The sequence below is a fragment of the Heptranchias perlo genome, chromosome X (assembly GCF_035084215.1).
Source record: "Heptranchias perlo isolate sHepPer1 chromosome X, sHepPer1.hap1, whole genome shotgun sequence".
NCBI lineage: Eukaryota > Metazoa > Chordata > Chondrichthyes > Hexanchiformes > Hexanchidae > Heptranchias > Heptranchias perlo.
Window position 1 is genome coordinate 26,297,233 of NC_090370.1, and position 25,471 is coordinate 26,322,703.

The following is a 25,471-nucleotide window of genomic DNA, read 5'->3' on the forward strand; positions in this document are numbered from 1 at the left end:
CTAAATCTGATTGGTTTCTTCAGATAGCCAATCAGAGAATGAAAATAAAAGATTACGTTGCATCACTCCCAATGACCCAATCACAATCATTACCTTCCCCCATCCTTCATTAGCATAGGGCTGTGGGACTGCCGATTTAATCCGAGCTCGGAGCGGATTTGGGTCATTTCTGGGTCTGAAATTGAGTTTGAAAATGCCTGAGGACAAGAAAGCAGCTCCCAAGAAGGGCGCCAAGAAAACCTTGAATAAAGCACCAGGCAAGGGCGGCAAGAAGCGGAGAAAGACGAGGAAGGAGAGTTACTCCATCTACATCTACAAAGTGATGAGGCAGGTTCACCCCGACACCGGCATCTCCTCCAAGGCCATGGGCATCATGAACTCCTTTGTGAACGACATTTTCGAGCGCATCGCGGGTGAGGCTTGCCGCCTGGCCCATTATAATAAACGCCACACCATCAGCTCCCGGGAGATCCAGACCGCCGTGCGCCTGCTGCTGCCCGGGGAACTGGCCAAGCACGCCGTGTCGGAAGGGACAAAGGCGGTGACCAAATACACCAGCTCCAAGTAAAACTCCACAATGAACTGAAAAAAAATTATACACACAGGCTCTTTTAAGAGCCACCCACAGTCTCTCTGAAGACGCTGTACCGACACCTCTGTATGGAATCATTTTACTGTAAATAGTTTGATACTAACTTTCTCTCGAAAACGGCAATTGATACGAGCTCAAATGCTAAATTTAAATCTGAGATAGATAGTTAATTGGCAACGAAAGGTATTAATGGATACGGGCCAAAGGCAGGTATCTGGAGTTAGATCACAGATCAGCCATGATCTTATCAAATGGCGGAGCAGGCACGAGGGGCTGAATGGCCGACTCCCTGTTCCTATGTTCTTGTGCTTTTGAAATTTCTGTTGAAATCTGTAAGATTCTCTCAATCGCTGCCCGGTATAATCTGTGGATCGCTTTTTTATTTAATCCCAATAACCAAAAACGTGTCCCTGATCCTCTCATTCCCGCTAATATTCCGCCCCTTCCCCCGCATCTGCCCCGTCAGAGCCGTTTTAAGGCGGTGGATTACACTTCAGTCATTTCTTTCTCCTTTTCACCTTTGTTTGTTCATTATTCGGGAATATCACTTTCAGAACCGCAATCCTTTGTAAAGCAGCATTCCCGAAAGGCTGTTCACACCGAGTGCAGAACAGTCTAAAGACTCTGTCACTGTTCGACTTCTTACACCAGGAGTCGCGGCTCCGGTTTCGATCGCGCTGCAGCTCCTGTGAACAGGGATCAATCCACAATCTGTTGTTTGTTAATTTTACAAAGATTGAGCTGGAATCTGTCCCGTTACAAAATGGGGCTTTATTCCCGCCCGATTGAAAGCGAACGGTGAATGAAGCCGGATTTTAACCGGATTGGAAAAGATTTTGGAAGTTGTGACGGGAAATGTGGAGTAACAGAGTAAAAGGAGAGAGATTTTTAAATCTTTGTCTTTACGCGACATTATTTACTAAATCCGCTTCTTGTGTTGGAAATATATTGGCGGGCTTTTCAAATTTCATAAACTGTTCAGTTCGGTATTTTCCGCCCCTTTCTCATTGCCGGCTATTGATTGGTGCATAAAGCAGCTCTCTGATTGGTTCAACGAACAACCCAATGAGATTGCGAATAGTTGGACCAATCACAACTGCCCCCACTGTATTCCTCCAGAAGGTATAAAAAGGGCGAGTTCGGGAGGATTTCTTCATTCTTTGTGAAAGTGTTTGAGATTGTGAAAATGTCTGGAAGAGGAAAAACCGGAGGTAAAGCTCGGGCCAAGGCCAAGTCTCGCTCATCCCGGGCGGGACTGCAGTTCCCTGTGGGCCGTGTTCACAGGCACCTGCGAAAGGGGAACTACGCTGAACGTGTGGGTGCCGGAGCCCCGGTCTATCTGGCTGCTGTGCTCGAGTATCTGACGGCTGAAATCCTCGAGCTGGCCGGCAACGCGGCCCGGGACAACAAGAAGACCCGCATCATCCCCAGACACCTGCAACTCGCCATCCGCAACGACGAGGAGCTCAACAAACTCCTGGGACGGGTGACCATCGCTCAGGGCGGGGTGCTGCCTAATATCCAGGCCGTGCTGCTGCCGAAGAAAACCAGCAATGTGAGCACCAAGAGCAAGTAAAGCGGCCAAGATTTAATCTGATAACCCAAAGGCTCTTTTCAGAGCCACCCACTGTATCTATGAAAGGGCTGATTACTGTCTGAAGAGAGTCAGGTATTAATTTAATAAGGACTTGATTCCGATTCGAGAACTAACAATAACTTGTTGATCACAAATGATCCAGATCGGTCTGTTGAAGTACTCGCTTCCGGACAGCAGATGTCGCCAACCTCCAATAGATTGATATTTGCAGTTTGTGTGGTGAATGAGACAAAATATCAAAATTGCCATTAAACTGGGCAGGTGGGACACAGAAATACCAGGGACGTTTGATCATCGGCATCAAGAGGCATTCTGTTGTGTTCCACCCAATATTATTTACAGTCTCATCCTCCGACAACACTTGCTCGGTCTGTGTTATTTTACCCAGATTTGTATAGCAGAAGCTGACTGATGTGTTGATTATTGTGTCAGCGATTACTGAATCAGTGAATGACATTTGTCTGTTATTGGATGTGAGCGAGGGAATTATTCTGTTCCTGTGTCAGTTACGACTTCTTGCCGCCGTTGGCTGGTGCTTTACTGAAGGTTTTTTTGGCGCCCTTCTTGGGAGCTGTTTTCTTGTCCTCAGGCATTTTCAAACTCAATTTCAGACCCAGAAATGACACAAATCCGCTCCGAGCTCGGATTCAATCGGCAGCCGCACAGCCCTATGCTAATGAGGGATGGGTGAAGGCAATGATTGTGATTGGACGGATGAGAGTGATGCCACCTGACATAGAAAATATGAGTAAGAGTCGGCCATTCCGCCCTTCGGGTCTGCTCCGCCATTCAAAATGATCATGGCTGATCGTCGAACTCAGTACCCTGTTCCCGCTTTTTCCCCATATAGAAACATAGGAACAGGAGCAGGCCATTCAGCCCCTCCTGCCTGCTCTGCCATTTGATAAGATCATGGCTGATCTGTGTTCTAACTCCATGTACTCGCCTTTGGCCCATATCCCTTAATACCTTTGGTTGCCAAAAAGCTATCCATCTCAGATTTAAATTTAGCAATTCAGCTAGTATCAATTGCCGTTTGCGGAAGAGAGTTCCAAACTTCTACCACCCTTTGTGTGGAGAAATGTTTTCTAATCTCGCTCCTGAAAGGTCTGGCTCTAATATCCCGTGATCCCTTCAGCAGTATGAAATATATCTATCTCATTCTTGAATACATCTAATGACTTGGCCTCCACTGCCTTCTGTGGTAGAGAATTCCACAGGTTCACCACCCTCTGAGTGAAGAAATTTCTCCTCATCTCGGTTCCAAATTGCATACCCCGTATCCTGAGACTCTGACCACTGGTTCTGGACTCTGCAGCCATCGGGAACATCCTCCCTGCATTTAGTCTGTCTAGTCCTGTTAGAATTTTATATGTTTTGAAGAGATCACCTCTCATTCTTTTAACTCGAGTGAATACTGGCCGAGTCGACCCAATCTCTCCTCATACGTCAGTTCTGCCATCCCAGGAATCAGTCTGGTAAACCTTCGTTGCACTCCCTCCATGTCAAGGACATCCTTCCTCAGATAAGGAGACTAAAACTGCACACAATACTCCAGATGTGGTCTCACCAAGGCCTGTATAACAGCAGTAAGACATCCCTAAAGACATCCCTGTTTCTTTCACTCTCTGATTGATTTCTTCAGCTATCCAATCAGATTTCGTACCTGCCACCAATCACAAACACGCTCACACTGCACATTGTCCGGTTTCAGCAATTTGTTCCGAACTGTTGCAGTTCTGCTTCCGGCCAGTAGATGTCCCCAAACCCCGGGACAGTGAAGTTTGCAGATGAGAGAGGGACAGAACAGAAACTAATTCTTCACATTATATTGCACGAGTGGGATTTAGAAAAACTGGGAATGGAGACGAGCTGCAAGTACATTTTGTTAGACCAAACATTAGTTGTAATGATGTGGAGATGCCGGTGATGGACTGGGGTTGACAATTGTAAACAATTTTACAACACCAAGTTATAGTCCAGCAATTTTATTTTAAATTCACAAGCTTTCGGAGGCTTCCTCCTTCCTCAGGTAAATGTTCAGGAGCTCCTTGAAGCCTACGCATTTATACATATAGAACAATACATGGTGTTTACAGACTGCCCCTGCAACTGCCCGTTGCCAAGTCAATCACCGTGTTCAGACAGAGAGGTGTCACCTGCAGAACCCCCGAATACACATTCAACAAAAAAACAAACAGGAAAAAAAAACAGAGAGAGGCAGAAACATCAGGAAGGCAGAGAAAGCCAGCAAATGACCCATTATATTAAAAACAGATAACATTTGTTCGCTGGTGGGGTAACGTGTAGCGTGACATGAACCCAAGATCCCGGTTGAGGCCGTCCTCATGGGTGCGGAACTTGGCTATCAATTTCTGCTCGACGATTTTGCGTTGTCGTGTGTTGTAATGCTGTGTTACATTGTTATAATTGATTTAGGGGGTTATAGTCAATACTGAGGAAGACTGCAACAAAGTAAGTTTGCAGAACGGCCGTGTAAATGACCATTGAATTTCAATATAGAAAGGTGTGAGCTGGTGCATTTTGCCAGGGGAACAAGTTGGCCACATCCTGCTTGGAAAATTAGAGTCTAAACGGGGGAGAGGAGTAATGTAAATCGAGCTGAGAAATCAGAGAGAAATACTGCGCAATGTACAGTGAAATATAACGGGGAAAATTCACAACTATTGAATAAGTAAAACAAAACTTTATTATGAATAAATTGTCCTCATTTTTCACGATCAAAATGTGCAAAAATACGAGAGTAGAAGTTACAGACAGAAACTTTCCTCACATTGCACATTGTCCTGATTCTGCAACCACGAGACAAAGTGAATTTGTTCCACTCTTTTACAGTTCTCGCTTACGTCCAGTAGAGGCCAGTCTCTGGTACTGAATATGAGAGTGGGGTTTATTCTGTATTTGTTGGTATCTGGTACTGTACATGAGTGTGGGATTTATTCTGTATCTGTCTGTCTCTTTTACTGTGTGTGAGTGTGGGGTTTGCTCTGTATCTGTCTGTCTCGGGTACTGTATGAGTGTGGGGTTTATTTTGTATTTGTCTGTCTCTGGTACTTTACATGAGAGTGGGATTCATTCTGCATCTCTCAGTCTCTTGTACTGTGTGTGAGTGTGGGATTCATTCTGCGCCTGTCTGTCTATGGTACTGTGTGTGAGTGTGGGGTTTATTCTGTATCTGTCTGTCTCAGGTACTGTGTGTGATTGTGGGGTTTTATCTTTATCTCCTGTCACTTGTACTGTATATGAGTGTGGGATTTAATCTGTATCTGACAGTCTCTGTTACTGTACATGAGTGAGGGGTTTATTCTGTATCTGTCAGTCTCTGGTACTGTCCGTGATTGTGGGATTCATTCTGTATCTGTCAGTCTCGGGTACTCTATGCGAATGTGGGATTTATTCTGTATCTCCCTGTCTCTGGTACTGTGTGTGCATGTGGGATTCATTCTGTGCCTGTCAGTCTCTGGTACTGTACATGTTTGTGGGGTTTATTCTGTATCTTTCACTCTCTGGTACTGTAAGCCAGTGTGGGCTTTATTCTGAATCTGTCTGTCTCCGGTGCGATGTGCGAGTGTGGGGTTTATTCTGCATCTGTCAGTCTCTGATACTATATATGAGTGTGGGTTTTATTCTGTATCTGTCACTCTCTGATACTATATATGAGTGTGGGACTAATTCTGTAACTGACATTCTCTGGTACTGTCTGTGAGTATGGGATTCATTCTGTATCTGTCATTCTCTGCTACTTTATCTCAGTGGGATTCATTCTGCAATTCAGTCTCTGAGGCAATGTGCAAGTCTGGATTCACTCTGTATTCTGATTTCAGTTTATATTATTTTATTTGAAACTATATCTTTAATACTTTAAAGTACATGCTTTTTTGTCGAGTGTTTAATTTGTAAATATTGACACACTTATGGATTTTCTTTAATCAAACAATGTGTGTGAGTTTTGGAGTAGTGTTACATCTTAATCTCTGAACTCTATTGTGAATGACAATGTACCTTTCAATCTGTTCACGGTGAAATTATTGGACTGGTATATAATGTGTAACTCAGTCTATAATAATGGAATTAATTCTGTATCTCAGTCTGATACTGTATGAGATTTTTGGACTGGTGTGTAACATGTAGCTCAGTGCATGCTAATGGAATTGATGTTGTATCTTTGAGTCTGATACGGTATGAAATTGTTCGACTGCTATGTAACGTTTTGCTCAGTCTGCACTAATCGAATTCAAACATTATCTTTCAATATGACACTATAAGATTTTTGGACTGGCTTGTTATGTGTAACTCAGTCTGCAATAATGTGACTGAGATTCATTCTGTATCTGTCAACCTGTGGTACTGTGTGTGAGTGTGGGATTAATTCTAAAAACGTCAGTCCCTGGTACTGTATGCAAGTGAGATTCATTCTGTATCTGTCTGACTGTGGTACTTTGTGATTCATTCTGTTCCTGTCAGTCTCTGGCACTGTGTGTGAATTTGGGATTCATTCCATATCTGTCAGTCTCTGATGCTGTATGTGAGTGAGACATTCATTCCGTTTCCATCAATCTCTGATACTGTCTTTGCGTGATATAAATTCTGTATCTGCCAGTCTGTGCTACTGTCTGTGAGTGTGGGATTTGTTCGGTATCTATCAATCACTGGAACATTGTGTGAGTGTGAGAATCATTCTATTTGTCAGTCTCTGGCACTGGATCTGAGTATGAGATTCATTCTTTATCTGTATCTAATTTGTATCTCAGTTTAGAATATGGCGTTCAAAACTGTATCTTTCATACCTAAATGTATAAATAATTTTTCCCAGTATTTAAGTGGTAGATAATCATATACTTTAAAATGTGATGCTGTAGGTTATAATCAGAGAATGAGTGCACTTTTTGGGCTACTCTTAAATCTGCTTCGATGTGAACACAACTGTGATTTCGTGCATCTTCCAAACTGATATGGTGGCATTTTTGAACTTGTATATAATGTGTAGGTCAGTCTGCATGAATGGAATACTGTATATTTCAGTCTGAATCAGTATCAGATTTTTTTTGTAGTGGTTTATAATATGTAGCTCAATCTGCACTAATGGAATTGATACTGTATCTTTCAATCTGACACTGAGATTTTTGGACTGGTACGTAATTTGTAACTCAGCCTGCACGAATGTAGGTGACTGTGAGATTCACTTTGTATCTCTCACTCCGTGATACTGTTTAGGATTCATTCTGTGTCTGTCAGTTTCCAGTATTGCATGTGGGTGTTGAATTCATTTTAAATATGCAATTTCTCATACTGTATGTTTGTGTGGGATTGAATCAGTCATCTGGTACTCTATATGATTGAGAGATTAATTCTGTATCTGTAAGTCTCTGGTACTGTGTGTGAGTGTGGGTTTCCGTCTTTTTATACAGTCTCTAATATTGTGTGTGTGTGTGTGTGTTGAATTCATTATATATGTGCAGTTTCTCAAACTCCAAGTTTGCAATTCATTCTGTCTCTCTCAGTCTCTGGTACTGTGTGAGTGTGGGATCCATACTTTATCTGCGAGTATCTGGTACATTATGAGAGTGTGGGACTCATTCTGTATCTGTCAATTCTGGTACCATATATGAGTGCGGGATTCATTCTGTGTCTGTCTATAATTATTCTCTCAGATTATATTGTGGCATACAATACTGTAGCTTTAATATGTTTAAATAGTTTTTCTCATTATTTAATTGGTAAATATGGATTAACTTTAGGATTTGGTGCTGGACGTTTTTATTCAGATAATTTGTGTGCTTTTTGGACCACTATTAAATCTATATTTCTTTGTAATATTGTGAATGATAATATATACTTCAAACTGAAAGTGATTTTTGAATTGGTACATAATGTGCAGCTCAGTCTGTACTATTGTAATCGATACTGTGCCTTTCAATCTAATATTATATGAGATTGTTGGACTGGTATGTAATGTTTATCTCAGTCTGCACTTATAGAATTGATACTGTATCTTTACATCTCATACAATGAGTGTATTATAAACTGGTTTCTAATTTGTTTCTCAGGTTACACTGTCACAGCATTTCTCAATCTGATAATGTACATGAGTTTTGGACTTGCCTGCAGTTTGTTTCTCATGATACACTATTTGAATCGATACTGCATGTATTAAACTCACATGTGAGAGTTCTGGGCTAGTATTCAATTGGAATCTCGAGGGACATCATTGGGGTTCATTCTGTACCTTTGAATCGGGTACCATGTGTGATTTCTATCTGGTATTTAATTCGGAGCTAATGTTGCCCTATTGTGACATTGAAACAGTGCCTTTCAATCTGAAAGTGTGATTTTGGACTGGGATTTTTGTATCTTCCTGTCAGCGGGACTGAGTTCGGGGGAAATGGAAACAGCGTCTGCCTCACCTGCTCTGTCTGACTGTTGGATTGAAAATGTGTCTCACGAACTTGGGATCAGTGTGGGAACTGATGACCTGTCTGTGTCTCTGTGAGTGATAATGTACCTACTGTTTGTGAGAAGGAGCTGGCCGCACTGTTCCTTCTGCCTCGGGTGGAGGAAACATCACATTTATTCTGGGTCGTTCAAGGATTTGCCTGTAGAAAGAAAATTATATCTTGTTACTCAGGAACAGGTGAGGTCGAAAATACAAAAGTGATCAATTTAATATCTCTGTTAATGATCATTTTGAATATCCACAAGTGAAAACCAGTGCTACAAAGAGTGTCAGTATCTAACTCCACTGCAGTACTGCAGCACTCAGCTTCTGTATACCAGGTGTGTTGGGCTGTTTCATAACAATTTAGTGACATCCAGAAAAAACCCAACCCCTGCACTGATCCATGAATGGGACTACCCGATGGGGCAGGGACCTTTGTACAGGTCAGCTTTCTAATCCCCTCTCCCATGGGACAAACCGTTCAACCGAAACCAAACAGCCGCTGTTTAAATTGTGTCCTTCACACTTCTCAACTGGTGCCTTCAATTGATGCTCTTTGTCTCACTCCCCACATCCTTACTGTCCGGCTCTGTTTCCACTGTTCACTGTCCAATAACAATAAACAGAGTGAGACTGGAACGAAACCAGGAACAATTCACTACTGGTTTGGGGAGAGAAAGTAGCAATGATTTTAAATAGCAGGTTCGTCCTATTCTGTCTCCCTTCCCCTGGACACACCCTGTACACACACAGCCCGAGAATGACCTCTCCCTTCCCCCGCTCACTCCATGTTCCGGGACCAGTTCCTGATCCACTCCGCCTCTTACAAACAGCCCCCGGACTCCCCCTGACCTTCCCCCGGACTCAATGCCGATCTCTGAGCCCATCTGCGGACACGGTCCCGAAGCGATGAGCTGCTGTAACGAGGCTGCTCTTTGCTCCCTTCCCCCGGGGGCCGTGATCTCTCCATTCCCGGCTGTTTTTAACCATCTTCTTCCGCTCACTGAGGGAATGGCGCCCACAGGCCGAGCTGGGGGAGGGGAGCGCGCATGCGCTCTTCTGCTCACCAGCAAGCAGCGCTGGGGCCGGGGCTGAGTCACGCATGCGCAGATATCTGGTTTAATTCCCAATACAAAAATCGATGGAAACTTTCCCCAATTGGAATTTTTCAGAGTCTGAGCAAAGGAAGTGGGGGAAAGGTCAGAGGGAATGGGGTCCACAGGCAGTGCAGGAACAGGCACCAGAATGGGAAACAGATGGGATTCCACCGGTGCCGAACGCTGGAATCCAGACTGACTTTACAATCTCCAACTATTAAACGAGATGTTTCCATCCCTGCTGTTTCTCTCGGTATCTTTTGATGGTAAAGGTTCAATCAGAGATAACTTGGGCGGCTGTGGAATGAGCCAATGGGTTCTGTTCATTCTTGGTTCCTCTACTGATAAAGTAACGCGTGAACCCGAAACTGGAGGGAGGATTTCTCAAACCAATCCTGGAGAAACATGGGAGGAAAGTGGGACTCGGTGTATTTGCTGGGTCTGTGCAGGATGAATATCTGACGGCCACAGTCCCAGTTTATTTCAATCGGAGTGAAACTCTCGGTCACTGAGAGTAATACTGAACGGCCCTCTGCTGCAAGATTACAGAGGGTACAATATGCAAGAGAGGATTAAATGTGTGACACTGTCCCTGAGAGTGGGATTAATAACGTGCCTGTCTCTGGAATAAGATCAGTTCGAGATGAGACTGCATCTTCTGTCATTCAACCTTGGAATAGCAATTGGAATGGAGTGATTCCCTATTTGTTACTGGGTGAAAACCGTTCATTACAGCTCAGTTTCTCTGTCTCTCTTGTACTTTATATGGAGGTGCGATACTGTTATTGAGCATGATACAGACACACTGATGGGAAGTGTGAGACTGATACTGTGCCTGTCTGTATCTCTCTCTCTCTAGCGGTGTACATGAAGCTGCGATAATGTTTACTGAGCGTGAAACGGACACATTGATGGGATGTGTGAGACTGATTCTGCGTCTGTCTGACTGTGTCTCTGTCTGTCCGTTTATCAGCCGGTCCGTCTCTCTCTCTCTCTCTCTTTAGTTCTGCACATCAATGCGGGACACTGTTACTGAGCGTAATGTAGACCCACTGATGGAATGTGAAAGACTGATTCTGTGTCTGTGTGCTGTTGGTGAGACGATTACTCTCCCTTCTACTGTATATGAGCCGGTCTGACGGTGCATTTATCCGCCGAAAAGTAAAGGTGGCGAGAAACAGCCTGTAACAGTCTGACTCCGGACTGTCTGTGGGTGTTGAATTTATTCAGTAACTCGCCGTCTCTGGGTGTTGAGAATGGGATGGATCGGACGCCAGTTACTATTGCCTGTCAGTCAGTTTAGCAGGAGAAGCAAACACAGAGAGACTGGAGGAGCCCAGAGCGGATAATTTGAATTTTCAACTTAACCAAACATATTTCTGTGTGCGAACAATACAATAATGTAAAAGCAGATATGGATTATCACAGCCAGAGCTGTGATTGGCTCCTGTCCCTGAATCTGGAGACCAGAGACTGTGAGGAGCGCCGGCCTCAGAGTGTTTAACAGTTACTGAGCTGGGAAACTACAACCAACCCCCGAGAATCCGCAGCACAGGCCGAGCGGGGAGGAAAGCTTGTCCCGGGAATTGTCAATCTGGCGAACAGTTTGTCCTGTGAATGTACAGATGTGATGTGGAGATGCCGGTGATGGACTGGGGTTGACAATTATAAACAATTTTACAACACCAAGTTATAGTCCAGCAATTTTATTTTAAATTCACAAGCTTTCGGAGGCTACCTCCTTCCTCATCGTTCACCTGAGGAAGGAGGTAGCCTCCGAAAGCTTGTGAATTTAAAATAAAATTGCTGGACTATAACTTGGTGTTGTAAAATTGTGTACAGATGTGAACATTGTGTCAGAGAGAGTGTGTTCAATGGGCGGGCGGTTTAGATTAATGCCACTGTGTTTGTGTGGCCGGTCTCATCGCCGGATGTCCGAGTCCCTTTTGAGTAAAATTTTAAAAAAATCCCTGTCAAAGCATCGCCTTCCTCCCCTGCCGAGACCCGAAGTGAAAATTAAAGGTACGGTTTTAGTTCAATTCAAGATTTCAGCCGAAAAACAGAAATCATGTCAGCGATCGGGTGAGAGAGCGCGATCAGTGCAGCAATGAAACGGGTTTAAATCGAAACTGGTGCTTTTAATTCCGGTGAAAGTTTTTCGACAGCAAACATTCCGGTGTTGGAGATGGGAAGGGGCTAGTCTGGGACTCTGGAGTGCCCGATTATAATTAGAATCGGGTAGTTTAAGAGGAGAGAGAAACACAGAGTGGCTGGAGGTGCCGAGAGCTGACAGCAGGGTGTCTCCGCCCCGTCCGCTCTGGGCCTTTAAGTTGCTCTGTGCCGCCGCCTCTCGTTTCATTTCTGACCCAGCTCTGACTGTCAGAGAGATTTTCTTCAGAGTCCCGGACATGACAGATACTGCAGCCGCCGAAACCGCACCTCCCGCCGCCGCTCAAACCAATGCTCCGAAGAAGAAGAAGGCGGTTCACCGACCCAAGACAGACGGTCCCAAATTGGGCGAACAGATCCTCAAGATTGTGGCGGATTGCAAGGATCGCAAGGGGTTTTCCCTGGCCGCGATAAAGAAGGTTCTGGCCACCAAAGGCCTGGATGTGGAGAAGCACCGGACCCAGATCAAATTAAGTATCAAGAGAAATGTGGAAAAAGGCTCCCTGGTGCAGATCAAGGGCACGGGCGCCTCGGGCTCCTTCAGAGTCGCTAAGAAGGAAGCCCAGGAAAAAGTGGGAAAGAAGGTGAAGAAACAAGGAACCAAGAAATCTCCCGGAAAGAAACCAGCGGCCAAGAAACCAGCGGCCAAGAAACCAGCGGCCAGGAAATTAACGGCCAAGAAACCAGCGGTCAAGAAAACAGCTGTCAAGAAAACAGCTGTCAAGAAATCGACCACAAAGAAGGCGGCGAAATCACCAATTAAGAAGAAAGCGGCTGTGAAGAAGCCCAAGACCCCAAAGCCAGTGAAGGCGAAGGCGAAGAAGGTACAAAATCCGAGCGCCAAGCCCAAACCGAAGAAAGCAGCAGGCAAAAAGAAGTAAAAAATCAAGTGCAACTTGTGACCATCTGAACCCAACGGCTCTTCTCAGAGCCACCCACGTCTCTCAGAAAAGAGCTGATCCCGGAATCAGATGATTCCTGTCCCGGGGCCGGGCTCAGATTTCAGATAGAAATCATTTACAATAAACCCAGGGTCCAGGTGACTCGCTGACATTCGCTCCCCCCGCCCCACTCCCACTGTCTGATATAAAATAAAGAGAATGGGATACCCGGGCCGGGCCTCACTGTAACTGGGGGCGTGTTCACCTCCAGTCCCAGTTCATTCTTTTTCTCACAGATTCATGGCCAGGGTCCGTGACAGGGGAAAACTGGCGGAGATCCGCCGCTATCACAATTCAAACCCCAACACATGAGATTCTCCAAATCAGCTGGAATAATGTGTTTGTGAACTGCTGAATCCGTCTGGGAGGGAATGTGTGGGAGATAGAATCGGGTCTTGGACGGAAATGGAAGCAGGCGGGTTGACTAGTTACAGAAGGGACTGTATTTAGGCAGGAATATTACTGGCTGATAATTGTAACGGGGCTTATTTAAAAGCTCCGGGTTTCTGTAAATCCTTGAATATGAAGCCCGAGTCTGTAAGGGTTTGTGCGGAGCGCTGTGTTTCGGTTCTATTATCGATGAACGGTTTGAAATTGGCGGGTGGAGAAAGCTGGAGTTGGAGCTGGAAGATCAGAGACCGCTCTCCGCCCTGTCCATCACTCTGACTCTCTCCTCCCCTCTCTGTTTAATTTCTCACTCTGTCTCCGCCCCTCCCTGTTTAATCTCACTCTGTCTCCTCCCCTCCCTGTTTAATATCTCACTCTGTCTCCTCCCCTCCCTGTTTAATTTCTCACTCTGTCTCCTCCCCTCCCACTTTCACTCTGTGCATGTTTCAGTCAGGTCGGGGCAGTCTGCATAAAAAAGGGAACCAGCACGAGTTCGCTGTTCATTTCAGTGAAGAATTATCATGTCTGGAAGAGGTAAAGGAGGCAAAGGACTGGGCAAAGGTGGCGCCAAGCGGCACCGAAAAGTGCTTCGTGATAACATCCAGGGGATCACCAAACCAGCCATCCGCCGCCTGGCTCGCCGTGGCGGTGTCAAGCGGATCTCGGGTCTGATCTACGAGGAAACCCGTGGGGTACTGAAGGTTTTCTTGGAGAATGTGATCAGGGACGCGGTCACTTACACTGAACACGCCAAGCGCAAGACGGTCACGGCCATGGATGTGGTGTACGCTCTGAAACGGCAGGGCCGCACCCTCTATGGATTCGGCGGCTGAACGACTCGACCCTTTCCAACCAAACACAAAACAAAGGCTCTTCTAAGAGCCACCCACCGCCTCACAGAGAGAGCAGTGACCTGGGAAGGGGGAGTGGGACGATCTCGGGGTGGGGAAGTAGTTTCCGATATTCTATTAATATGGGGAGATTTCTCCAGCACTCGTAACAGGGAGATCAGAAAAACGGCCGGGGTTCTCGGCCATCCCGAGAGAAGGAGCGGAATTCCCGGTTTCACGGTATAAATGAACAGGCGGGGATGCAGAGTCTTTCCACAGACATTACATTCTTCACTCAGAGTAAAATCCCTCCTCACTCCCTCTCCCGCTGTGTTCTCTCTGCTCGGTGTTTATTTCTTGCCCTCATTCAAATATCAGTTCGATGTGAAGTTTCTGTTTGAGGAGCCGTTCACCGGGCCGGAACTGGCGGGATTTTTGAAATCGAAGCTGGACTTTGTCCCGCTTCCGACGGAAAGCAATGACCGGGACTTTATTCCCGCCCGTTTACAGACAGGTCAGAGAATGAACCGGAATGTGAAACAGCCTGAGATTTGTGCTGACGAGTAGGAAATAATGGAGATTATAAAGAGAGAGATTCTTAAATTGCTGGAGGGAAATGAGATTTTCTTCAAACTGTTATCTGATGCTCTGAAATTGGCGGGCTTTTTGAAATTGATGATTAATTTCAGCTCAGCCAATTGGGGCTCAAGACCTCCCGCCGTTTCGTTCTGACTGTCAGACTTCGGTTCAAACCTGCCAATCACAGGCCAGGGGCGGTCCCTCCCTGACTGGGGTTCGGAATACAGCCAATCACAGTCTCGGGGCGGTCCCTCCCTGACTGGGGGTCGGAATACAGCCAATCACAGGCCAGGGGCGGTCCCTCCCTGACTGGGGTCGGTCTGCAGCCAATCACAGTCCCGGGGCGGTTCCTCACAGACACTTTAAAATGCAGCCCCAGAGCCGGCTCGCCATTAACAGTTTCTGTGTCTCAGGTTGTGTTGAGATCTGTTCAGAAAATGGCCAGGACCAAACAGACAGCGCGTAAATCGACCGGCGGGAAAGCTCCTCGCAAACAGTTGGCGACCAAAGCGGCCCGGAAGAGCGCTCCAGCCACAGGCGGAGTGAAGAAGCCTCATCGCTACAGACCCGGCACTGTGGCTCTGAGGGAGATCCGCCGCTACCAGAAATCCACCGAGCTGCTCATCCGCAAACTGCCCTTCCAGCGCCTGGTGCGAGAGATCGCTCAGGACTTCAAGACAGACCTGCGCTTCCAGAGCTCGGCCGTCATGGCCCTGCAGGAGGCCAGCGAGGCTTACCTGGTGGGGCTGTTTGAGGACACCAACCTGTGCGCTATCCACGCCAAGCGAGTCACCATCATGCCCAAAGACATCCAGCTGGCCCGCCGCATCCGCGGGGAGCGCGCTTAAACCCGACACGCCTTCAGCACCAAGTGCAACAAAGGCTCTTTTCAGAGCCACCAAATCAGCAAAGGAAAGAGCTCTGATCTCTGGGGTTGAAATCGCAGGGCCGTGCAGTTCACAGAAATTTGATGAAATGGGAAATGCATAAAGGGGAGGGAGCGGATGTCAGACGCAAGGCCTGACAATCTGTTGGCCCATCATAACAGCAGAGAGATGGGAACAGAGCCGATCTACGTTTTATGGCAGAAACAGCTGCTGTTCATTTTGGACGAAGATTCAGCACCAGAGAGGAGTGCCAATTCCAGACTGACCAACATGAGGAATTTGAAACGGAGACAGTTTCATTTTCACACACACGCAGGACTGGAGGGAGGTGAATTCCACCAGACTGACTCTCATCACCACCAGTGCCTCATTCGGACAGAGAAAGTTCTGGCAAACAGCTGCAGAAAGTTCTGATTCCGACCCCACTCTTTCACATGAGGTACATACACCCCCAGTGTCAAACTTACTGGGACATATGTACAGAGAGGGACTCGTGGAAAGCACGAGAGATACAAGTTCTCATTTCCAATGTCGTGTCAGCTTGGCTCGGTTGGAAACACTCGAATGTCGGAGTCAGGGGTTTCAAAGTTCAAGCCTCACTCCAACACTTTACTGGACATTTGAGTCCAGCACTGAAGGACAGGTGCAATCGGACGGGACCTGAAACCCATGCTGGATGTAAGGAATCAGACTCGGATCATATAACGTTTCAGTCTATTCTCCCCTGCAGATATAGTGGCAGAGGCTGTTTCAATGCAACTCGAACCAATAGATCGAAAGGCAGTGTGTCTTGCTCTCTATCAGCGCTAGAATCAGAAGCAGTGTAAAACATTCGTGTTACATTCACTAACACTCGTAACTGATACAGGGTCAGAATCAATCCCTCAATCACATCCAACAACACGGGCAAATTTAACTCACATTCTTGATTCAGCAATCGCTGACACAATATTCAACACATCAGTCAGCTTCTGTTGCACAAATCTGGGTAAAATAACACAGACCGAGCAAGTGTTGTCGGAGGATGAGACTGTAAATAATATTGTGTGGAACACAACAGAATGCCTCTTGATGCCGATGATCAAACGTCCCTGGTATTTCTGTATCCCACCCGCCCAGTTTAATGACAATTTTGATATTTTGTCTCATTCACCACACAAACTGCAAATATCAATCTATTGGAGGTTGGCGACATCTGCTGTCCGGAAGCGAGTACTTCAACAGACCGATCTGGATCATTTGTAATCAACAAGTTATTGTTAGTTCTCGAATCGGAATAATAATTCATAGAGTTCATAGAGTTATACAGCACGGATACAGGCCCTTCGGCCCATCGTGTCCGCGCCGGCCATCAGCCCTGTCTGCTCTAATCCCATATTCCAGCATTTGGTCCGTAGCCTTGTATGCTATGGCATTTCAAGTGCTCATCCAAATGCTTCTTGAATGTTGTGAGGGTTCCTGCCTCCACAACCCTTTCAGGCAGTGAGTTCCAGACTCCAACCACCCTCTGGGTGAAAAAGTTCTTTCTCAAATCCCCTCTAAACCTCCCGCCTTTTACCTTGAATCTATGTCCCCTTGTTATAGTACCCTCAACGAAGGGAAAAAGCTCCTTAGTATCCATCCTATCTGTGCCCCTCATAATTTTGTACACCTCAATCATGTCCCCCCTCAGCCTCCTCTGCTCCAAGGAAAACAAACATCGCTGAAGCGCTCCAGCCCTGGTAACATCCTGGTGAATCTCCTCTGCACCCTCTCCAAAGCGATCACATCCTTCCTGTAGTGTGGCGACCAGAACTTATTAAATTGAGTCCTTATTAAATTGATTCCTGACTCTCTTCAGTCAGTAACAAGCCCTTTCAGAGATACAGTGGGTGGCTCTGAAAAGAGCCTTTGGGATATCAGATTAAATCTTGGCCGCTTTACTTGCTCTTGGTGCTCACATTGCTGGTTTTCTTCGGCAGCAGCACGGCCTGGATATTAGGCAGCACCCCGCCCTGAGCGATGGTCACCCGTCCCAGGAGCTTGTTGAGCTCCTCGTCGTTGCGGATGGCGAGTTGCAGGTGTCTGGGGATGATGCGGGTCTTCTTGTTGTCCCGGGCCGCGTTGCCGGCCAGCTCGAGAATTTCAGCCGTCAGATACTCGAGCACAGCGGCCAGATCGACCGGGGCTCCGGCACCCACACGTTCAGCGTACTTCCCCTTTCGCAGGTGCCTGTGAACACGGCCCACAGGGAACTGCAGTCCGGCCCGGGATGAGCGAGACTTGGCCTTGGCCCGAGCTTTACCGCCGGTTTTTCCTCTTCCAGACATTTCCACAATCTCACAAACACTTTCACAAAGAATGAAGAATGACTTCTGTATTTTCCCTTCTGAGAGACTGAAAGATCATCTGATTGGTTGTTCCTTATTACACCTCATTTGCCTATTTCATTAACCAATCAGATAGCTGGAAATTCGAAGAGGGCGCGATTTACCGGCCTCAACGGTCAGACCAGGAATTTTATGAATTACAAAAAGCCCGCCAATTTCAGTGCAGTGAAGGATCGGATTTCGATCAATGTCGCCCTGAGCACAAGATTTTAAACCCGTTCTTTTTATCTTGTCTTATTCAGCGCTCCCCGTCACTAATCGCTCGCTCTGTTTTAAAATCTGCTTTAAATTATGGCTCATTCGACCATCGCTTTCAAACGCCACCGGACCGGACTAAAGCCCCATTCACAGCATTCCGTGAAAGGACACATTTGAATTTAGTGTTTAGAAAAGTGAAACGTTACAGATTGGTCCCTTCTCAGAGCCGGGAGTGCTTCTGTGAAAAGAGGGACCCGGACAGAGCTCTCATTCTGCCCCGATTCCGCTGTTACTACAAGGGGTGGGGTTACTGTTAATCTGGGGACTTTCACGTCAGTCCATAAATATTTCAGAAACTGCATTCATAGAACGGAATTGCTGAGGGGGTCATAAAGGGGATGAGAGGCCAGAATAGTAATGCTTTAAGAACAAAACAAATAGGAAGGAGCGGATGATAAACTCGTGTTCATTTTTGGGGCCAGGGATTTGAACGGGGTCGTTCGAGTCACTTTTCGATTGGAATAATAATATTGCTGCAATAAAATGATCCTTAGTAATATATAGGAAATGCAGCTCTTTCAGAGAGGTTGTGGGTGGCTCTTAAAAGAGCCGTTGTTTTTTTTTCACTTCATTGTGGAGTTTTACTTGGAGCTGGTGTATTTGGTCACCGCCTTTGTCCCTTCTGACACGGCGTGCTTGGCCAGTTCCCCAGGCAGCAGCAGGCGCACGGCGGTCTGGATCTCCCGGGAGCTGATAGTCGCCCGCTTGTTGTAATGGGCCAGGCGGGAAGCCTCACCTGCGATGCGCTCGAAAATATCGGTCACAAAGGAGTTCATGATGCTCATGGCCTTGGAGGAGATGCCGGTGTCGGGGTGAACCTGCTTCATCACTTTGTAGATGTAGATGGAGTAACTCTCTTTCCTCGACTTTCTCCGCTTCTTGCCGCCTTTGGCTGGTGCTTTACTCAAGGTTTTCTTGGCGCCCTTCTTGGGAGCTGCTTTCTTGTCCTCAGGCATTTTCAAACTCAATTTCAGACCCAGAAATGACCCAAATCCGCTCCGAGCTCGGATTAAATAGGCAGCCCCACAGCCCTATGGTAATGAAGGATGGGGGAAGCTAATGATTGTGATTGGGTCATTGGGAGTGAGGTCATAATAATTATTAACTGTAACTCTCTGATTGGTTTCTTCAAATATCCAATCAGATTTAATAACTGCCACCAATCACAAACACGCTCACACTGCACATTGTCCGGTTTCAGCAATTTGTTCCGAACTGTTGCAGTTCTGCTTCCGGCCAGTAGATGTCCCCAAACCCCGGGACAGCGAAGTTTGCAGATGAGAGAGGGACAGAACAGAAACTAATTCTTCACATTATATTGCACGAGTGGGATTTAGAAAAACTGGGAATGAAGACGAGCTGCAAGTACATTCTGTTGGACCAAACATTAGTTGTAATGCTGTGTTAAATTCTTGTAATTAATTTAGGGGATGCAGCCTACACTGAGGAAGAATGCGACAAAATACAAGAAGAATTAATAAGCTTGCCGAAAGGCGGTGTAAATGGCCATTGAATTTCCATATAGAAAGGTGTGAGGTGGTGCATTTTGCTTGGGGGAATAAGGAGGCCACATACTGCTTGGAAAATAAGAGTCTAAATGGGGTAAAAGAGCAAAGGGATTTCGGGGTACAGATTGACAAATCATTAAAAGTAGCAGCACAGGATGATAATGCCATAAAAAGCGAACAAAGCACTGGGGTTTATTTCTAGCGGAATAGAATTGAAAAGCAAATAAGTTATGTTGAACTGTAATTTAAACTGTCAAACCTTCTGTCAAACTGTTTTATTATATTTTCGGTTTCTGGATGTTTTTCTGTTGCATCATTGAGTAAAAGATTCCATGATCAATCCAACCACCGACCTTTAGTTAACTGGTCTATAGTTCCCTGGACTTGTTTTATCACCTGATTTAAAATGTAAGAATCAGATTCGCTGTCATCCAGTCCTCTGGCACTATTCCTTTTTGTGATGATTTTTTCCTATATATGTAACAATGCCTCTGCTATCTCTATCCTTGCTTCATTTAATATGCACAGATGCAATCTCTCTGGACCAGGAGTTGAACCATGCTTTCTAACTTAAATGCCTTGATATCTTTATTGACCTCTTCCTCTAACGTATTCACCCTGTTAATCTCCCGGGTAAATACTGAGACAAAGTAACAATTCAATATTTCTGCCATTTCGCTGACGTTATCTGTGAGTTTATCTCGTGCATCACTTTGTGGCACTCAAGATATTCTGATTTTCCTTTTGATATTTTTGTGTCAGTGGAATAATTTACTATTTCTTTTTATATTCCTTGATAATTTGATTTCCTGGTTCCTGTTTGCTTCCCTAATTGTTTTGGTGACTTCTTCCGAACACTACAGGAAGGATGTGATCGCTTTGGAGAGGGTGCAGAGGAGATTCACCAGGATGTTACCAGGGCTGGAGCGCTTCAGCGATGAAGAGAGACTGGGAAGATTGGGTTTGTTTTCCTTGGAGCAGAGGAGGCTGAGGGGGGACAAGATTGAGGTGTACAAAATTATGAGGGGCACAGATAGGATGGATACTAAGGAGCTTTTTCCCTTCGTTGAGGGTTCTATAACAAGGGGACATAGATTCAAGTTAAAAGGCGGGAGGTTTAGAGGGGATTTGAGAAAGAACTTTTTCACCCAGAGGGTGGTTGGAGTCTGGAACTCACTGCCTGAAAGGGTTGTGGAGGCAGGAACCCTCACAACATTCAAGAAGCATTTGGATGAGCACTTGAAATGCCATAGCATACAAGGCTATGGACCAAATGCTGGAATATGGGATTAGAGTAGACAGAGCTGATGGCCGGCGCGGACACGATGGGCCGAAGGGCCTCTATCCGTGCTGTATAACTCTATGACTATGACTCTTCCTATTCGCTTTTGCCATCCTCTTATTTAATATCTATAAATGAGAAATTCCACCAGCTTGTTGTGTCTGTTCAGGGACTGATGTTTGGGAACTATTTATTGTCTATGATTAAAGTGCCAGAAACCCAAAGGGAGCAATTCAGTCCGAAACTCCACAGAAACACTCGACTTCTCCCTCCTGGTGAAATAAGGCGCTAGAATGGTGAGTATAGCTGCCTTCCAAGCAGTTAATTCCAACAGGTTTGAATCCCAGCATGCTGAATTCAGAAACACCAAGACTGGAACTGAATTTGATGATGTTCAGAGGGACAGTGTTTCCAAAACACAAACGGGTCTAATTCATGTAAAAATAATTCTAAAATTCATTTATTTCCCCCATATCGTTGAATTTAACTCTGTTCCTTTGTATTATTATTTGCCCTGATCTGAATGGTGGATACGAGACACAATTGCTCGGATTCAGTGAAATTCATTGATTTTCTGAAGGTTTTCCGTCTGCTGATTCCCGTTCCTTATTTAAATTATATCGGATTAACCTTTCTGATCTCTGGAAGGGTCATAGCCCTGAACCTTCAACCCGAGCTTCCCTTCTCCACAGATGCTGCTGGACCTGCTGAGTCTTTCCAGCATTTTCGGTTTTAAGTTTTTCTATAATTTGTCCCTTTCACTTTTGACGGTCGCCGTTCAAACTTCCAGATTTGCGCTCGGTTTTTATTTGTGTTTCAGTTCGGTTTATTTGGATTGATATAAATCGTGTCCTGAGAAATCAGACAGAAATATTGCGCAATGTAGAGTAAAATATAATGGAGCAACTTTCGAATGAGCAAAACAAAAACTTTATTATGAATCAATTGTCCAATTTTTCACTGACAAAATATGAAAAAATACGAGAGTAGAAGTTACAGAGAGAAACTATTTCCTCACATTGCACATTGTCCTGAATCTGTGACAACGACAGATGATGTGAATTTGTTCCACTCTGTTACAGTTCTCACTTATGGCCAGTAGATGTCAGATTGTATCAGAGTGCGAGATTAATTCTCTGTCTGTCAGTCTCTGATACTGTACGTGAGAGTGGGATTCATTCTGTTTCTGTCAATCTCTGGTACTGTGTGTGAGTGTGGGATTCATTTGGTATCTGTCAATCTCTGGGTGCTGTCTGTGAGTGTGGGATTCATTCGGTATCTCTCAATCTCTGGTATTTTATCTCAGTATGGGATTCATTCTGTAACTCAGTCTCTGGGAAAAGTGCAAGTCTGGATTTGTTCTGTATTCTTATTTCAGGTTACAGTATGGTGCTTGAAACTGTGTCTTTAATTCACAAATGTATGCAAATCTTTTGTCCGGCATTAATGTGTAAATATGGATACGCTTTTGGATTTTGTTTTAATCAAACAACGTGTGTGAGTTTTGCTGTGTGATTGTATCTTAATCTCTGTGAAGATAATGTTCACTTCAACCTTTTACTGTGGAATTATTGGACTGGTATTTATTGTGTAGCTCAGTCTGGGCTAGTGGAATTGATATTGTATGTTTCAGTCTGACACTGAATGAGATTTTTGGATTGGTGTGTTCGGTGTCGCTCAGTCTGTACTAATGGAATTGATACTGTACGTTTCAGTCTGACACTGAATGAGATTTTTGGACTGGTGTGTGATGTGTGGTTCTCCCTGTACCAATGGAATTGACACTCGAACTTTCAGTCAGACACAGCGAGGGATTTTTGGACTGCTTTGTTATGTGTAGCTTAGACTACACTAAAAGGATTCATACTGTATGTTTCAGTATGATAATGTATGAGATTTTTGGACGATATATAATGTGCAGCTCAGTCTGCACTAATGGAATTCATACTGTACCTTTCAGTCAGATACTGTGTAATATATTTAGACTGGTTTGTAAGGTGTAGTTCAGTCTACACTAATGGAGTTGATACTGTGTATTTCAATTTGACACTGAATGTGACTTTTGGACTGGTATCTAATGTATACCTCAGTCTGCACTAATGGGATTGATACTGTATCTTCCAGTCGAATACTGTGTGAGATTTTTATACTGATATGCAACGTGTAGGTCATTCTGTATTAATCACATCGACACTATATATTTCACAATAATACTGTACCAGATTTTTGGACAGGTATCTGTTGTGAACCTCTGTCTGCAATAAAGGAATTGACACTGTGCCTTTCATTTGACACAATGTGATTTTTGGACAGGTAACTAATGTGTACCTCAGTCTGCACTAATGGGATTGATACTGTATCTTCCAGTACGATACATTATGCGAATTTTGGACTGGTATATAATGTGGAGGTCAATCTGCACTTATGGAATTGATACTGTATCTTTCAACCTGACACTGAGATTTTTGGACTGGTATGTGATGTGTTGCTCAGTCTGCACTCATGGGTTTGATACTCTCTCTTTCAGTCTTATACTGTATGAGAATTTTGGACTGGTATCTAATGTGTACCTCAGTCTGCAGTGAATGAATTGAAACTGTACATTTCATTCTGACACTATGAAGTTTTTGGACATATATGTGAGTCAAAAATGGGTAACATCTGAACTGGTATCTAATTTGTATCTCAGTGTACAATAGTGGCATGAATACTGCATCTTTAAACTCATAATGTGTGTGAGTTGTGGGCTGGTATTTAATTTGAATCTTGGAGCACACTATTGTGATTCATTCTGTACCTATCAATCAGTGCCATGTGTCAGTTCTATCTGGTATTTAATTTGTAGCTAAGGCTGAACTAAAGAGAGATTGACACAGTGCCTTTCAATCTGATACTGGGTGTGATTTTGGACTGGGAATTATTTATCTGCTGGTCAGCAGTACTGAGTCGTTGTGAAATGGAAATTACGTCTGTCTCTCCTGCTCTGTTTGAGTGTTGGATTGGGGTCAGTGTGCGACTGACTATTTCCACTGTGGGACTGATGACCTGTCTGTGTCTCTGTGCTCTGTGAGTGATAATGTACTTACTGTGTGTGAGAAGGAGCTGGCTGCACTGACTGCTCCTTGTGGCTCGGGTGGAATAAACATCACACTGATTCTGGGTCCTTCAAGGATTTGACTGCAGGAAGAAAAAGTATCTCTTGTAACTCAAGAACAGGTGAAGTGGAAAATGCAAAAGTGATCAATTGAATCTCTCCGTTAATAATCATTGTAATATCCACAAATGAAAACCAGCGATACAAACAGTGTCAGTGTCTGACTCCACTGCAGTACTGCAGCTCTCAGCTTCTGCACACCAGGTGTGTTGGGCTGTTTGACAATAATTTGGTGACATCCAGACACAACACAACCCCTGCACTGATCCATGAATGGCACTACCCGATGGGGCAGGGACCTTTGTGCAGGTCAGGTTTCTAATACCCTCTACCATGGAACTAACCGTTCAACCGAAACATAACAGCCGCTATTTAAAATGTGTTCACACTTGTCACCTGGTGCCTGCAATAGATGCTCTTTGGAAAACTCCCGATATCCTGACTGTCCGGCTCTGTTTCCACTGTTCACTGTCCAATCACAATAAACAGGGTGAGACTGGAACTAAACCAGGAACAATTCACCACTGGTTTTGGAGAGAAAGCAGCAATGATTTCAAACAACCTGCTCTTCCCATTCTGTCTCCCTCACCCTGGACACACCCTGTGCACACACAGCCGGAGAATGCCCTCTCCCTTCCCCCGCTCATTCCATGTTCCGGGACCAGTTCCTGATCCACTCCGCCTCTTACAAACAGCCCCCGGACTCAATGCCGATCTCTGAGCCCATCTGCGGACACGGTCCCGAAGCGATGAGCTGCTGTAACGAGGCTGCTCTTTGCTCCCTTCCCCCGGGGGCCGTGATCTCTCCATTCCCGGCTGATTTTAACCATCTTCTTCCGCTCACTGAGGAAATGGCGCCCACAGGCCGAGCTGGGGGAGGGGAGCGCGCATGCGCTCTTCTGCTCACCAGCAAGCAGCGCTGGGGGCGGGGCTGAATCACGCATGCGCAGATATCTGGTGTAATTCGCAATACCAAAATCGGTGGAAACTTTCCCCAATTGGAATTTTTCAGAGTCTGAGCAAAGGAAGTGGGGGAAAGGTCAGAGGGAATGGGGTCCACAGGCAGTGCAGGAACAGGCAGCAGAATGGGAAACAGATGGGATTCCACCGGTGCCGATCGCTGGAATCCAGACTGACTTTACAATCTCTCACTATTCAACTGGATGTTTCCATCCCTGCTGTTTCTCTCGGTATCTTTTTATGGTAAAGGGGCAATCAGAGATAACGTGGACGGCTGTGAAATGAGCCAATGGGTTCTGTTTATTCTTGGTCCCTTTACTGATAAAGTAACGCGTGAACCCGAAACTAGAGGGAGGATTTCTCAAACCAATCCTGGAGGAACATGGGAGGAAAGCGGGAATCGG

The 25,471-nt window shown here is 45.3% G+C and overlaps 5 protein-coding genes and 2 long non-coding RNA genes across 9 annotated transcripts in view; 3 read left to right on the forward strand and 4 right to left on the reverse strand.

The window, feature by feature from the left end:
- LOC137306868 (uncharacterized) overlaps positions 1–17,845 on the reverse strand; it is a 244,784-nt gene extending 226,939 nt beyond the window's left edge. The window contains exon 1 of the mRNA XM_067976260.1: positions 17,477–17,845. Coding sequence (XP_067832361.1) covers positions 17,477–17,845 — 369 coding nt within the window. The remainder of the gene's footprint in view (positions 1–17,476) is intronic.
- Positions 194–570, forward strand: LOC137307245 (histone H2B 1/2-like). The gene has a single exon (XM_067976671.1). The coding sequence runs from the start codon at positions 194–196 to the stop codon at positions 566–568; it is 375 nt and encodes a 124-aa protein (XP_067832772.1). The 3' UTR covers positions 569–570.
- Positions 1,769–2,168, forward strand: LOC137307166 (histone H2A.J-like). The gene has a single exon (XM_067976523.1). The coding sequence runs from the start codon at positions 1,779–1,781 to the stop codon at positions 2,166–2,168; it is 390 nt and encodes a 129-aa protein (XP_067832624.1). The 5' UTR covers positions 1,769–1,778.
- Positions 4,173–9,680, reverse strand: LOC137306869 (uncharacterized). Of its 2 annotated transcripts, none has more exons than XR_010958954.1 (3): positions 9,432–9,680; positions 8,717–8,803; positions 4,173–4,348 (listed from the first exon to the last, which is right to left on the reverse strand). It is a non-coding gene; the product is annotated as an uncharacterized lncRNA (long non-coding RNA). The 2 variants fall into 2 exon arrangements; XR_010958955.1 differs by having other exon boundaries at positions 8,713–8,803.
- Positions 13,761–14,129, forward strand: LOC137307123 (histone H4). Its single transcript, XM_067976442.1, has one exon. The coding sequence runs from the start codon at positions 13,762–13,764 to the stop codon at positions 14,071–14,073; it is 312 nt and encodes a 103-aa protein (XP_067832543.1). The 5' UTR covers position 13,761; the 3' UTR covers positions 14,074–14,129.
- Positions 17,846–18,744: 899 nt separating the features above from the next.
- Positions 18,745–19,166, reverse strand: LOC137307308 (histone H2B 1/2-like). The gene has a single exon (XM_067976771.1). It carries the CDS (start codon positions 19,117–19,119, stop codon positions 18,745–18,747), a length of 375 nt encoding a protein of 124 aa, XP_067832872.1. The 5' UTR covers positions 19,120–19,166.
- Positions 19,167–21,397: 2,231 nt separating this feature from the next.
- On the reverse strand, positions 21,398–24,974 carry LOC137307124 (uncharacterized). 2 transcript variants are annotated; one of them, XR_010959045.1, is made up of 3 exons: positions 24,504–24,974; positions 24,040–24,130; positions 21,398–21,805 (listed from the first exon to the last, which is right to left on the reverse strand). It is a non-coding gene; the product is annotated as an uncharacterized lncRNA (long non-coding RNA). The 2 variants fall into 2 exon arrangements; XR_010959044.1 differs by lacking the exon at positions 24,504–24,974 and having other exon boundaries at positions 24,040–24,472.
- Between the last annotated feature and the right edge of the window lie 497 nt (positions 24,975–25,471).

Excerpts from the sequence above, each read along its gene's own strand:
- LOC137307245 (XM_067976671.1), top strand. The coding sequence starts at position 194 with ATGCCTGAGGACAAGAAAGCAGCTCCCAAGAAGGGCGCCAAGAAAACC.
- LOC137307166 (XM_067976523.1), top strand. The coding sequence starts at position 1,779 with ATGTCTGGAAGAGGAAAAACCGGAGGTAAAGCTCGGGCCAAGGCCAAG.
- LOC137307123 (XM_067976442.1), top strand. The coding sequence starts at position 13,762 with ATGTCTGGAAGAGGTAAAGGAGGCAAAGGACTGGGCAAAGGTGGCGCC.
- LOC137307308 (XM_067976771.1), bottom strand. The coding sequence starts at position 19,119 with ATGCCTGAGGACAAGAAAGCAGCTCCCAAGAAGGGCGCCAAGAAAACC.